This window comes from Oncorhynchus keta, chromosome 17 (assembly GCF_023373465.1).
Source record: "Oncorhynchus keta strain PuntledgeMale-10-30-2019 chromosome 17, Oket_V2, whole genome shotgun sequence".
In the NCBI taxonomy this organism is placed as follows: Eukaryota; Metazoa; Chordata; class Actinopteri; order Salmoniformes; family Salmonidae; genus Oncorhynchus; species Oncorhynchus keta.
Window position 1 is genome coordinate 29,640,027 of NC_068437.1, and position 15,148 is coordinate 29,655,174.

General features: G+C 41.3%; 1 protein-coding gene across 4 annotated transcripts in view; it reads left to right on the top strand.

The window, feature by feature from the left end:
* Positions 1-15,148, top strand: part of LOC118396257 (voltage-dependent calcium channel subunit alpha-2/delta-1-like) — a 130,944-nt gene that overhangs the window by 64,472 nt on the left and 51,324 nt on the right. For 2 of the 4 annotated variants that reach the window (XM_052465842.1, XM_052465843.1), the window contains exons 8-19: positions 2,396-2,465; positions 2,644-2,694; positions 2,839-2,938; positions 7,091-7,249; positions 7,617-7,721; positions 8,293-8,371; positions 8,512-8,561; positions 8,841-8,930; positions 9,047-9,121; positions 9,275-9,355; positions 12,459-12,533; positions 13,434-13,493. In XM_052465842.1, the coding sequence (XP_052321802.1) occupies positions 2,396-2,465; positions 2,644-2,694; positions 2,839-2,938; positions 7,091-7,249; positions 7,617-7,721; positions 8,293-8,371; positions 8,512-8,561; positions 8,841-8,930; positions 9,047-9,121; positions 9,275-9,355; positions 12,459-12,533; positions 13,434-13,493 (995 nt within the window). The remainder of the gene's footprint in view (positions 1-2,395; positions 2,466-2,643; positions 2,695-2,838; positions 2,939-7,090; positions 7,250-7,616; positions 7,722-8,292; positions 8,372-8,511; positions 8,562-8,840; positions 8,931-9,046; positions 9,122-9,274; positions 9,356-12,458; positions 12,534-13,433; positions 13,494-15,148) is intronic. The other 2 variants (XM_052465844.1, XM_052465845.1) reach the window with 1 other exon arrangement.

Below are 15,148 nucleotides of genomic sequence, written 5' to 3' on the forward strand. Positions count from 1 at the left end.
ATAAGAGAATGACCAAAATTGTTAAAATCCAGTCTTAATTTATCAAAGGCCTTTTCAAAATGTGCTATAAGTACCAGGCCTGGCTTCTTAGATGCTTTATGATGTTCGGCCATGTAAAAAAAACCTGTCTGATCAGGATGAAAAATACCTGGTAAATCCTTTTTATTTCTGAGTGCTATGCATTTCTCTAGTATTTTTGCATCACAACATTGAAGTGTAAGAGGCCTCCCGTTGTTAAGATAGACTGGACCTTTATTATTGCCATCTTGTTTTAATAATAGTGAAGTCAGACCTTTCCGCTTAGTACCTGACAGACTACTATTTCTATAGGAGTAGTTAAAACAAGCTAACAATGGAGCTTTGAGTATATCAAAAAAGGATTGATATGCCTCTACCGGTATGCCATCAAGCCCTGCGGTTTTTCCAGACTGAAAGGATTTAAGGATCCACCCCTTTTTTTAAATTTTCGTCTAAAATGACATACCCAAATCTAACTGCCTGTAGCTCAGGCACTGAAGCAAGGATATGCATATTCTTGGTACCATGTCTTATATTTATGAGAATATAAGACATTAGATCTGGTCAAATATAATACAAAGAAATAAACGTTAGTTTTTAAAATATTTTTTTGGTACCATCACCTTTGAAATGCAAGAGAAAGGCCATAGTGTATTATTCCAGCCAAAGTGCAATATATATTTTGGCCACTAGATGGTGGCAGTATGTGTGCAAAGTTTTAGACTGATCCAGTGAACCGACTGACCAATTTGTTTATTGATACATTTTCATGTTCAAAACTATACACTCTCCTCAAACAATAGCATGGTTTTCTTTCACTGTAATAGCTACTATAAATTGGACAGTGCAGTTAGAGTAACACGATTTTAAGCTTTCTGACAATATCAGATATGTCTATGTCCTGGGAAATGTTCTTGTTACTTACAACCTCATGATAATCGCATTAGCCTAAGCTAGCTCAACATCCCGCAGTGGACCCACCGATCCTGAAGAAGTTTTAATAGCCTCAAAAAGGTATTCCTCTATAATTTGGTCTTCACACTGATCTTTCTGTACATTTGTTAATTTTCCATTTTTTTATTATTTGGAAAGAATTCCTTACAGTAATTGTAATTCAGTGGGTGAGGATGAGACGAAAAAGAGAACATCTGTCACGCTGGTATAAAGGATTTTGGAGACAGGTGCATGAATACACAATAGGGATTTTTAATACACCCAAACAAAAGAGTGAGGGTAAACGTTGTTGAACGACATGGGACGATACCCGTAATACACAATATATATTTTTATTTATTTTTTATTTTACTAGGCAAGTCAGTTATGAACAAATTCTTATTTTCAATGACGGCCTAGGAACAGTGGGTGCCTGTTCAAGGGCAGAACGACAGATTTGTACCTTGTCAGCTTGGGGATTCGAACTTGCAACCTTTACGGTTACTAGTCCAACGCTCTAACCACTAGGCTACCCTGGATAAAAGCTACAACAGCGCATTAATACTCACACCACTAACATACGTGGGAACAATAACCGACAAAGACAGAGGGAACAGAGGACACATATATAACATACTAATCAGGGGAAATGGGGAACTGTGGGGAGGGGGGGTGGGGGTATTGTAGGGCTGGTGGCTGATGGATCGCTGGTTCGGGTCCCCGTTTTTAGTCCTTGTTGGAGATCTGTCGACGTGCCCTTGAGCAGGGAGTTGACCCTGGTTGCTTCTGTGTGTCGCTCTGGATGGGAGTCTGTTAGATGAGTCAGATGTTAGATGACTAATGTGATGTAGTTGTTGAACGGCTTCACTGCAACTATATTATATGTTTTAAATATTCAATGAAAAAAATGACTGTATCCTAGTTTCTAGTAGTTTGTTTATACTGTAAACAAAAGCCCCGATTCTTCCATGGTTTCTATATTTAATATACTTAAAGCATTAACCTAGATAGGAGCTAGACCGTATGCATTCAAAAGGAAGTCTGTGATAGTGGTTGTTTCTGAACTCTACTTCATACTGTAGCAGGTGGGTGTATCATATAGACGTGATGAAACAACAACCTTTCTTAGACTTAATTGAAGAGTCACATTGTCACAAATGAATGTATTTCATACTATTGTAATTTACTCCTATCAAAAGTAAAACATACTTTAATGTTTGGATGGTAAACTGAAGATGAGTATAATATTCAGCAACTATTTGTTCCATGGTTTCAGTGTTAAATAGGGTATTTAAGGGTATATCCGTTTGGATAGTAAACTGTGTATTGTAGGGATTCTAACCCAGTTTCACAGTACAGTATTGTTGTACAGTATTGTACAGTATACAATACAGTACAGCATTGTACAGTATTGTTGTTAACCCAGACTCTGTGTCCTCTCCAGCCTCTCCATGGATGGATGCTCGGAAGACCCCCAGTAAGATCGACCTGTACGACGTACGCAGGAGACCCTGGTGAGGAATCTCTTTTCTCTCTCTCACACGCATTCATGCACACCAGAAACCAGATTCTCTATGCACAATACATGTGTATAAGAGTTCATAACCATTGTATGCACTGTGTTTATAACCTATGTGTGTACTGTGAGTATGTTTATAACCTGTGTATGTGCTGTGTATGTGCTGTGTGAAGGTACATTCAGGGAGCTGCCTCACCCAAGGACATGCTGATCCTAGTGGACGCGTGAGTCACAACACACACTTCACTATTACACTACCTCACAGTAACTATCTAAACATAGTACAGTATACCAGAGTACCTCCCTGTTGTCTGGCTGACCGTAAGTCTTATTCTGTGGTTTGAATGTAACTGTCCATGTCTCAACAGGAGTGGCAGTGTGTCTGGTCTGACTCTGAAGCTGATCAGGACTTCGGTCGGTGAGATGCTGGAGACTCTGTCTGATGATGACTATGTCAACGTGGTCTATGTAAGTATATATACATTCATTCAATCATAGAGAGAGAGACAGAGAGAGACAGAGAGAGACAGAGAGAGAGAGAGAGAGAGAGAGATGGGGTTGATTGAGAAGTAATGAAATATAGATTTCTCCATTGTCTCTCTTTAAAACAGGCCAGTAATGAAATGCCCTCTGCTCAATTTGGGGAGTGGGATCACAACTACCCAGTGCTCCCAGGACCACTCAGTACACCAGCCCAAGAGTGCTACTCAGAGAACCATGTGAAATACTTATCCATCACTCTCTTTCCTCTCTCTCTTTATCTCTCAAAGATGAACTCCAATTACAATCAACTAGAACCAACTAGAGAACAATAGAATCCTGGTTGAACCCAATGGTTGACAACAACACTAATACATTACTGCACCATGTCTAACAGTAAGGCATTCTACAGTTGTGTTTCCATACACACTGAGAAACCAGTTGCTGTCTCCAACACTGTGGTGATGTATGGCTGGAGTATTGTTGATTTGGATCCCCTTTAGCTTTTTCAGAAGCATCGGCTATTCTTCCTGGGGTCCACAAAAAACACACAACATGACAAGTAACAAAGCACTGATAGACAAGAACAGTCACACTCATTTGTTATACTAAGATTTACAAACAATACAACAACAAAAATTATACAAACAATACAACAACAAGAAATAATGTGTGTGTTACAGTGTGTCTGTGTTGGTCCCCTCACAGTCCTGCCGTTCAATGATATGTTTTCATTATCTGTTATTGGATTACCTTAAATCTAACTGGTCAGATGGTGTCCTCCTAGTACCACATCATGACACTCACACACACACACACACCATCCTCCTGTCCTGTGGGTATTATAACCCGACACTAATTCATTCATCTCTAATATTACCAATGTATCCTTGTTCATTAACAGCAGCCTAGGGACTAAACTGACATTTGGACACACACACATCCCTAACGTTATTGGGTTGTCAGACTAATACAGATATCTTTGTCTTAGTGTGTGTGTTCAGCTCTTTTCTCTTGCCAGTTCAGTGTTGTTAGCTAGCCAGTTGCAGCTAGGTAGTCCTGTGGCCTAAGTGAACAGGGAGGCTGTACTGGGATTAGGGACTAGAGATTAGCTCTCTGCTCAGTGTAATCTGTAATCCAACCCCAACCCACCTCTGTCTCTCACACACACAGTCTCTATGGTCTCTTCATCTGGGTTCCCATCTATCATCATTCTCCTGATCTACACACACACACACACACACACACACACACACACACACACACACACACACACACACACACACACACACACACACACACACACACACACACACACACACACACACACACACACACACACACACACACACACACACACACACACACTCTCTCTCACTGGGACTCAGCTAATAAGATCACAAGGGGAACAAGGGAATTACATACAAAAACACTGAAACACATTCATAATGGACATACAATATTATGCAGTGTATATATACTGTATACTGAACAAAAATATAAACTCAACATGTAAAGTGTTGGTCCCATGTTTCATGAGCTGAAATAAAAGGTCCCAGAAATGTTCCATACGCACAAAAAGATTATTTCTCTCAAATGTTGTGCAAAAATGTATTACATCCCTGTTAGTGAGCATTTCTCCTTTGCCAAGATAATCCATCCACCTGACACGTGTGGCATATCAAGAAGCTGATAAAACTGCATGATCATTACACAGGTGCACCTTGTGCTTGGGACATTAAAAGGCCACAAATGTGCAGTTTTGTCACACAACACAATGCCACAGATGTTTCAAGTTTTGAAGGACGTGCAATTGGTATGCTGAATGCAGGTATGTCCAGCAGAGCTGTTGCCAGAGGATTGAATATTCACTTCTCTACCATAAGCCGCCTCCAATGTAATTTTAGAGAATTTGGCAGGTCATACAACCGGCCTCACAACCGCAGACCACGTGTACCCATGCCAGCCCAGGACCTCCACATCCGGCTTCTTCACCTGCGAGATCGTCACAGACCAGCCACCCAGACAGCTGATGAAACAATGGGTTTGCACAACCAAAGAATTTCTGCACAAACTGTCAGAAACCATCTAAGGGAAGCTAATCTCTGTGCTTGTCGTCCTCACCAGAGTTTTGACCTGACTGCAGTTTCGGCGTCATCACTGACTTTAATGGGCAAATGCTCACCTTCGATGGCCACTGACACGGTGGAGAAGTATGCTCTTCACGTATAAATCCCTGTTTCAACAGACAAATGTCAGACAGCGTGTATGGCTTCATGTGGGCGAGCGGTTTGCTGATGTCAACGTTGTGAACAGAGTGGCAGTGGTGTTATGGTATGGGTAGGCATAAGCTACGGACAACGAACACAGTTGCATTTTAACGATGGCAATTTGAATGCACGTCACCTCATGTTTCAGCATGATAATGCATGGCCCCATGTTGCAGGATACTGACTGGTTTTCTGACCCACACCCATACTTTTTTAAAAAGTATCTATGACCAACAGATGCATATCTGTATTCCTAGTCATGTGAAATCCAAGGGTCTAATGAAGTCATTTAAATTGACTGATTTCCTTATATGAACTTATATAAAAATATTGTTTCATGTTGTGTTTATATTTTTGGTCTGTGGAAATATAGGAAATGGCGTGGAGATGTGGGGGGAGAGTCTGGTTGAGAGAATGCCAAGAGTGTGCAAAGCTGTCAAGGCAAATGGTGGCTACTTTGAAGAATCTCAAATATAAAATCTATTTTGTTAGATTTGTTTAACACTTTTTTGGTTACTACATGATTCCATATGTGTTATTTCGTAGTTTTGATGTCTTCACTATTTTACAATGAAGAAAATAGTAAAAATAAAGAAAAACCATTAAATGAGTAGGTGTCCAAACTTTTGACTGGTACTGTATATGTATGTTTTTGTCATTTAGCAGACGCTCTCTTGGAGTGCCAGATGGGCGTGTTTGCACTTTTGGGACTATTCCATTGGTTCCATTCTGCCACGCAAGCTCAATTGAGCGCAGCTAAAGTCTCGAATATACTACCCATGGAAATTCTCACATTTACATGAATACTCATTATGCCCACTAGATTGTCTCATGCACTGGATAAGGCTATGAAGTATCTCCTAGCATGAATTAATTAGACATATATGGAGGAGAAATACTTTCTCTTTTACACACCTCTCTCTCATCCTCTCCCTTCCTCCTTTCTACCTCTTACTTCCTCTTTCTCTTCCTCCCACCCTTCTTCTCACCCTCCTCCTTCGCCTTTTAATAGATTAGGTGATTAAAGAGCACATTGTAGTGTGTGTGTGTGTGTGTGTGTGTGTGTGTGTGTGTGTGTGTTTCCATGCTGTCTCCTAAACTCAGTCTGCATGTCAGGCAACGAAGCCTTGAAATTGCCTTCCAGTCTAAGTGGTGTCTCTGTCACTCAGTTAGAAACATCAAAGTTGTCACACGAATGCAGATACATGCGCACACACACACACACGCACGCACGCACGCACGCACGCACGCACGCACGCACACACACACACACACACACACACACACACACACACACACACACACACACACACACACACACACATACTCAGTCAGATTCTGCTAGTCTCCATGGATGCATGTATCTGCTGTCCCCATTTGCTGATTAACAGGCACATTGATTGGTTCAGATCGATGGGTTGCAGCATTGTTGAGAAAGACAATACAGCCAACAGTTGTACCATGGCTATTCTCTCTGCATTGTATTATTACTGGGATCAAAACAGTGATAGTGTGTGTCAGTAAGTATGTCTTATATCTGTAGCCTCCCCCATTCTAACAGGTACAATACCTCTACTCAGGTCTCAGAGCACTCAATCTGGAGCATCTGTTGATTTGGCTGCCAAGGTGTGTGTGCGTGTGCGAGTATGTGTGTTATTTCCACTCTAATGAGAGTGTGCTAGTAGAGGGAGTCTTGTTTCCATGGTACCAGATCATGAAGTTGAGAGGATGCAGAGTAATTCGCAACACTTGATGAATGTGTCTGTTTACCACTGCATGATAGTAGTCATGGCCAGGTGTGTGTGTGTGTGTGTGTGTGTGCATGCGTGCGTGCGTAAATGTCTAACCTCTATCTGTCTCCCTCTACCAGTTCAACACCAGGGTGAATAACACAGCGTGCTTTGACCACCTGGTCCAGGCCAACGTGAGGAATAAGAAGATCTTGAAGGATGCGGTTCAGAACATCTCTGCTAAAGGCATCACCAATTACACCAAGGGATTTGAGTTTGCCTTCGAACAGCTCTATGCAGTAAGAGCCCCTCTGTTTAGAAGTATAACATAGTTGTTACATTTAGGTAAATTGACAACCCTCCAGCAGATTCAGGATTCAGTTTCAGGAACATACTTCATGTAAAATGTACAAAGTGTCACCTGTGAGCTCTGCTCGTTCTCTTATGATAGATTATGATGAGACACTGCCCTCTGCTGGTTATAGCGGGTATGTCTCTACTTTCTAGCCCAGTGACCAACAAGCTCCTGGGTGTGTAGGATTTTACTCCAGTCTTTTACTACCCTGATTTTAGTCATCAGCTACTCAGTAGTACCTTCCTAAGCACAATCAGGTGTGTTAGGATTGGCAACCCATATTCTCTATATGGCGTGGTTTCTTTGTGCAGACTAACATCACTAGAGCCAACTGTAACAAGATCATCATGCTGTTCACTGATGGAGGAGAGGAGAGAGCGTCGGCCATACTGCAGAAATACAACGCTGACAAGAAGGTACAGTTTCAACACACACTACAATGTATAATCCACCTAGTCGGCGACCGATAGTAGTAAATATGGAAAGCAGGTCTGAATGATGACGGGAAACAGGCTTGTTTGGATGTTGAGGAAGTATTATGTGTGCTGATCCTATGGTTTATACAGGTGGAGTCCAGATAATCACTACACTAACCCACACACTCACTCACTCACTCACTCACTGACACACACACTCACACACACGCACGCACACAGATCAGTCTCAGTTACTGTCAGTCATCCTCTCTAGCAGATATGAAGTGTGTGATGATATCTCTGCCAAAGCTGCTCTTTCTGCTCAGCACATGAAATGAGACTGTGAGGGTGGGAGGTAGAGAGAACATGGTAACACCATCCTCAGCCCTTCACAAACCAATCCCTGTGTACACTGTAACAGTAGTCCTTCCCACTAGTTAGAGTTGATATTCTATGGCCCATAATAACCTCTCAGACACAGTACCTAACTATAGTTTTTAACTTCTATCACACACCCTTACAGTTCAACGTGGATGTGTCTTTAACAGATACACACGGCTCTGTGTTCTAGGTGCGTATCTTCACCTTCTCAGTGGGTCAACACAACTATGATAAAGGTCCAGTCCAGTGGATGGCCTGTGCTAATAAAGGTAGGATACCATGTTGTTGTTGTTTGTTTGTGCTAAACATTAAGCACTGCTAGTGCTGTGTATCATTTCAGTTTCCACGATGGGTCTGCTTATGTAGATAGCTAATGTCCTGATCTTAGTCCTTTGTCTATTTCTCCCAGGATACTTCTATGAGATTCCCTCTATTGGAGCCATACGCATCAACACTCAGGTGATAATAAGCACTCTGCACGAACTTGTGTTTGTGTGTGTGTTTCATTTATTTCGATGTGTATGTGGTTGACTTTGTCTTAAACGTGTGTATTTTGGCGGCAGGTAGCATAGGAGTTAATAGTGTTGGGCCAGTAACCGAAAGCTGACAAGGTGAAAAATCTGTCGATGTGCCCTTGAGCAAGGCATTTATCCCTATTTGCTCCTGTAAGTTGCTCTGGATAAGAGTGTGTGCAAAATGACTAAATTGTATTCAAAATAGTCTATTTGTGTGTTGTAGGAGTACCTGGATGTCCTGGGCAGACCCATGGTTCTAGCTGACCAGCTGGCCAAGCAGGTCCAGTGGACTAATGTCTACCTTGACGCTCTGGTATCACATCACTTCTATCCCACAATGCATCTCACCAAAATCTACCTCCACGCTGGAGGTTTCTGAAACCCAATAACGATGACTTACATTTAGCTTTCTTTGTCTGTGTGTGTTAGGAGCTAGGTCTGGTCATCACAGGAACCCTACCTGTCTTCAACAAGACCAAGTATAAAGATGAATCGGGTTTAGAGGTAATCCGCACACGCAAGCAGGCACACACACACCAATTCTTTCTTAAAATAATCCCATCCCAGCATTAGACACCAATAGCCTCTAAGTCAACATGACTCTTACTATTCAATTTGAAATGAAAATGTTGAACTCCCTGGATCTTTCCCTCTCAGATTCAGAACCAGTTGATCCTAGGGGTGATGGGGATTGACGTGTCACTAGATGACATCAAGAAGCTCACACCACGCTACACTGTAAGTGACACACACACTAACACACCAGAACACTCCTTATTCTCCTAGTTCCGTCTTAATGTCAAGGCCTTTTCTCACCAAATGTTGATATTTTTTTCTAAATTCCTAAAAAATACAGATTTGGTTCTAGACACACTAAAACCATTCACAACAAGTCTGATGAGCTTTTCCCTCCATACAGGCTTAGCCCATTTTAGGAAACTTTCTGAATGGACATAGAGAATTAGCGAACTTATACGCGCACACACACACACCTAAAAGGATCCATCAATCAAAGCCACCTGAGGTGTATCTCACTCAGACACATACGCAAATCACATTTCTTCTTTCCCAAAAAACGTATTAAAAAACTTGCCTTAGCTTCAAATCCTTTCTGTCGGATATCAAAAACTGCCCTCCATTGTAGGATAATGCAAAATCAATGTAGCTTATCTTAGAAATCGACAAGGAACGTTTTAAGGGGGAGAGGTAGGCAGCTGTGATATAGGCTATATGAAGATGAAATTTACAACCATTAGAAAATAGAAGCATGTAACATGTCTATAGCCTAATGATCAGCCATTGATGAATTTTAATGAAGCAGTGGGAGGTTATGTATTTTAATTTGAGTGCTTTATCTTAATAGGCGGAGAGTTTTTTGTCTCTTCCTTTTAGGGTTGTGTCACGGTTTTCATATGGTGACGGAGTCGGACCAAACTGCAGCGTGTCGATTGCGATCCATGTTTATTTAAACAAACGTAAACACGACTAAACACGAACACTACAAAACAATAAACAAAACGAAAACCGAAAACAGCCTATACATGTGTCAACTAACATCGAACAAGGACATCAAGACACTCAGGACAATCACCCACAATACAACCAAAGAATATGGCTGCCTAAATATGGTTCCCAATCAGAGACAACGATAAACACCTGCCTCTGATTGAGAACCACTTCAGACAGCCATAGACTCTCCTAGAACACCCCACTAAGCTACAATCCCACTAAGCTACACACCACATACAAAAACCCATGTCACACCCTGGCCTGACCAAATACATGAAGAAAAACACAAGATACTTCGACCAGGGCGTGACAGGTTGCCTATAGCACAGGTGGCTGCCTAGATTCACTTTAGCAGGCCTATAATATATCGCTATATTAACTTCTAACTTACACAACTCTCTGTTTACGTCACTGTTCCCTTCTTGAGAAATTCGCTCATCTCTGCTGGCAACTCCACTGGCCCATCTCTTCCCCCTCATAGCTCTCAAAAGAGCAGCAATATAGTTTGAAACTTATTTTGAGCATTTTTTAATAAAACTAATAAGCCCAGGCCTATTAGAGGAGAGAAGCATAGATCGATCCTCTTCGTTGTTGAATGGCTATAAAATAGACTACATCAGTGTTTCCCAAACTTGGGCTAACCTAATTTGAAAATGGGGTTTTGAGAGAAACGTTGAAATAAAATAAATAGAAAATAGTGACATCGGTAACCTCGGTAGCCCTAGATGGAGTTGTAATGAACGGACCGGTTTCTGTTTTCTACCTACTAATGTGTCTCTTTCTATTGAACCGTTTAAGCTACAAAATATTATGACCCCGTCGCTGAAAGATAAGACTCTGAGACACGTATGGTTTCTGTTTCCTTCTACAAGCTACGCAGGACTCGTTAGAGCATAGTGGACCAGGCACAGAATCAGGTTGGATGAAGAAGAACATCGTCACTAGCTAGGGTCCAACTGGTGACCAATTTTCATAGAAATATTCTAAAATCTGCATAAGGAATGCCGTTTCCCACCAGTGGTGTTTCCACCAAACGGTCTTGTGGCAGATAAAACCAGTGTGTGATGATGTAGTGCAAACAACATGTACTTTTTCACATATGTTTTCATGCACCAAATGAAAATCTAAAGTTCAATGTGTTTCCATCGCATTTTCTGCTCTACTGAGCATCAAGATCACTGTGCACTTTCACCACCCTGTGAAGTTCATCGTAACTTATTTTATCTGTAGCTAAATAAACTGCATGGTTTCCATAGTCGTGGTGGGAGGACCACACACCATCATCGCGTGACTCCAAGTTTACTTCCATATGATGGTTATATTTATATTTGTGCTTAAAGGTGTTTCCACCGCCATTTCTGGCATTATTAATTATACTGACACAAAAAGATGATCTGTCTGCATTTATAAAATTGTACTGAAACTTGTGTTGTATTTGGTCGCATAAAACTGTGGATGGAAACGTGGTTAATGATGATGTTCTTTTCTACACAGAAGATCATACAAAAGTATTGTCTGATGACCTTCTGAACTTTCTAATACCTTTCTTATGCAGTTTAGTCACTTTAAACCATACTTCCTTCAGATTGTAGTGTCAAAAGTACTGTACTGTCAGACTGATTTGTAATAGACTGCCATAGCCTCAATTTAAAAAAGGAAACATTGGCCGTTGATTATATCCGTTTTGGGGTTGCGAAAACATTTTCATATCAAAATGGGGTCGTGGGCCAAAAATGTTTGGGAACCCCTGCGGTACATCATTGGCAATGAACATGGGACAACGGCGAGAGCGACCTGTATAGCTCTGGTGTGATGTGATCACAATGATTCAATGAACATGGGACAACGGCGAGAGCGACCTGTATAGCTCTGTATATGGTGCTGCACTGATGCGTTGCAAATGTAAAAAAACAGGCAGAAAGCAATTGATGAATTAATGAATTCACACTATGAACCCACAGACCTGTCAGAGGCAGTTTCCCAGATAACAATTTATATTGGTCTACAGCTTATTTTCGCATGCGAGAAGACAAACAAACGTAACCTGTTCCAAATAAATAATTGACGGATTGTGGCCTTATTTCACAATTGGTGTCAACGGCGTCATAAACAAGACGTGCTCGTATCATTTTGTTTTGTCCAAATTATTTGCCTGAAAATAACAGACTTAGTCTGACAGCCCTGCCCTCTATCATATGAACTCAATCATGTTTATGATCGATACTCTAATAACCCAGAACAGGGATGTAGTGAGTACACATTCATGTTCCCTGTAGTATACAAAATATGTTCAACTGTCTCCACCAACCCTCTCTGTTCCTCCACTCCTCAGATTGGACCTAATGGCTATTATTTTGCCATCGACCCCAATGGATATGTACTGCTACACCCCAACCTCCAACCTAAGGTATATACTATCCCTACCTCTTCTATTCTGTTACCACATGTCTTACAATCCCAACTCATTCTGAGGTGCTACTTTGCTTGCTATTCATGTTCATATGAACCCACACATGATCGTAGCAGTATGTCTAACCACAGGCCACCATAATGCTCCTGAGCCACCTTTAGAGAAACACAACCAACTGCTCCTCCCTACAGTACCTCTTCTATTACTCCCCTCTTTCCTCTCCTCCTCTACCGACCTCCTCCTCAACACCCGCCTGGCCAGGACTTGACAGGCTGCAGAGGGCCATGTGTTGCCCAGGCCCGCAGGCTCTCTGTTGGGGCTTGTTGTGTTCAACAAGGCCTGGGAAACATGTTAATATCTCATCCAACCACATCCTCAAAACACTAATCAACATGGACACACACTCATGGATCCAATCTATTCATACACACGCATGCACTGGCACGTAACCCTAAGCAATTCACAGCATACACAGGGTGTTCATGTGTGTGTGTAAAGGCGTGCAGCCTCTTTCAAGGGGAACTGTTTCAATGTGACTGGAGGTATTGTACAGCGTTGTATAGGTTTCCTAAGGAGGGACCATGTGTGTGAGTGTGTCAGTCAGGGTTTGAAACAGTCTTCACGTCTGTTACAGAGAGGGGATCAGAGATGAATGCCATCAGAAGGCCTTGTTCTGACTAATGTGATTTGAACCATGCTGAAATATGCTACAGACACCACCCTTTATTGAAGGTTGCAACGGTCAGGGTTTGAGTCCCGCCTGGCCACATACTGTACGTGTTAACGTGTATATTCTATTGAGATAATAGTGCCTGGCCAATGAATTCATATTATCAAATGGAGATGTTGTCTCCCACTGAAAAGCTCCCTGCATCTCTCTCATTATGTGTCTGTTAGAAAAGGATCCGTAACCACAAGACAAGACTCAATAAGCCGTATGCCATCACACTCCATGAGGTGAGAGAGAGTAGGATAGAGAGATAGTACATGTCCTTTAGTAGAACATATTATAGATGTAGACTAGTAACCCTTAGGGCTGGTCTTTAACTCTTAGATCATTGATTGGAGTGTGTGTGTCCAGTAAACTGTGCTAACGTGATGGTACACTACAATATGACTCCTTGGATCAACCAAAGAAAATTACTTGACTGGTTACAAGTAAATGAGTTATGTTTTCTCATTAAAAAAAATACTACATTTGTTGAAACCAAATATATGATTCAATGTCAACTGTTTTATTTGATTTTTATCAATCCTATATTTTAAGTTGCAACCTATTTCTTTCAGCACTCAACTTACTTTCCCCCTTTGGTTAAACCCAATAAATAACAAATACAAACTAATATTTCATGTAAATACATCCCATGTTTTCATATTGTTCCAAGTTCACTTTTTAATATGGAATTACCTATGGGTTATACGCAATTAAATACATTATGTATATATCAAGAAATTGTGTTGATTCAATAACATGAAGTTATGTTTCTGAACATATTCTTTACACAAGACTTACATATTAAGTAGCAACAATATCGTAACCAAGCATTGGATACCTTAACTTATAACACTTGTCAGGCTCTTTAGTATGGCATGCACATTTAACATTTACATTTAAGTCATTTAGCAGACGCTCTTATCCAGAGCGACTTACAAATTGGTGCAAGTATGCAAGTATCATTACAGACACTGGCAAGTTTCATTTTGAATAAGGAATAAAACAGACCACAATAATGACATTCACTTTCACAGGTTGGCAAAAATAACAACCTGGAAGCCACATCCCAATAAGCCATGCCTCCAAATCCCCCCCCACACTGCTATTTCATTTCAGGTCAATTGAATAGAAAAGGTAGAACGAACCAAAGCGTAATTTTCAATCTTTCCAATCAGTGTTTAATAAGTTTTATTTGAATATTTATAAAATTCACATTTAATTCTCCTTGAATTTAACCCCATTCCATGCACTAAATGGATGTGGGTGGAGCAATGTCTACTTAAGGGTGCAAATTACAAGCACTCACAAAAGCTCTGACGAAGGCCTTGAGGCCGATATGTAAAGCTTAATAATAAATAGTGATACTATCCAGAGCAGTGTGCGGGTTTCTCTTTTCCGACATGAATTTTATTGCTACAATGCGCCTGCAACAAAGATGGCTCAGATGTGAGAAAGCCTCTTGAATTTTGAATCATTCCAATCAGTAAACACACTTCAGATGAACAGTAGCGTGGTCAGTGTTTTCCTGCTGCTGTTGTAGTCTTAGAGCAGCCATACTCATTGGGTGGAATAGAAAGTAATAGTGACTAGTTGGTATTAGTCAAGTAGACGGTCACATAATTACCTACTGTTTATTTGACTCTTTCACATGTTCTGTTAAACTGTTTCTTTCCTCTAAGCCATCTGTCATGTTGTCATTATGTTGTGTCATTGTCTAGAAGTTTGGGTGTATGCACCTGTGTGTGAGAGAGGGAGATGGAGAGAAGGGTAGGTCCTACAGGGAGGGAGGGAGGGAGGGAGGGAGGGAGGAGGGAGGGAGGGAGGGAGGGAGGGAGGGAGGGAGGGAGGGAGGGAGAAGTGTAGGTCCTACAGGGAGGGAGGGAGGGAGGGAGGGAGG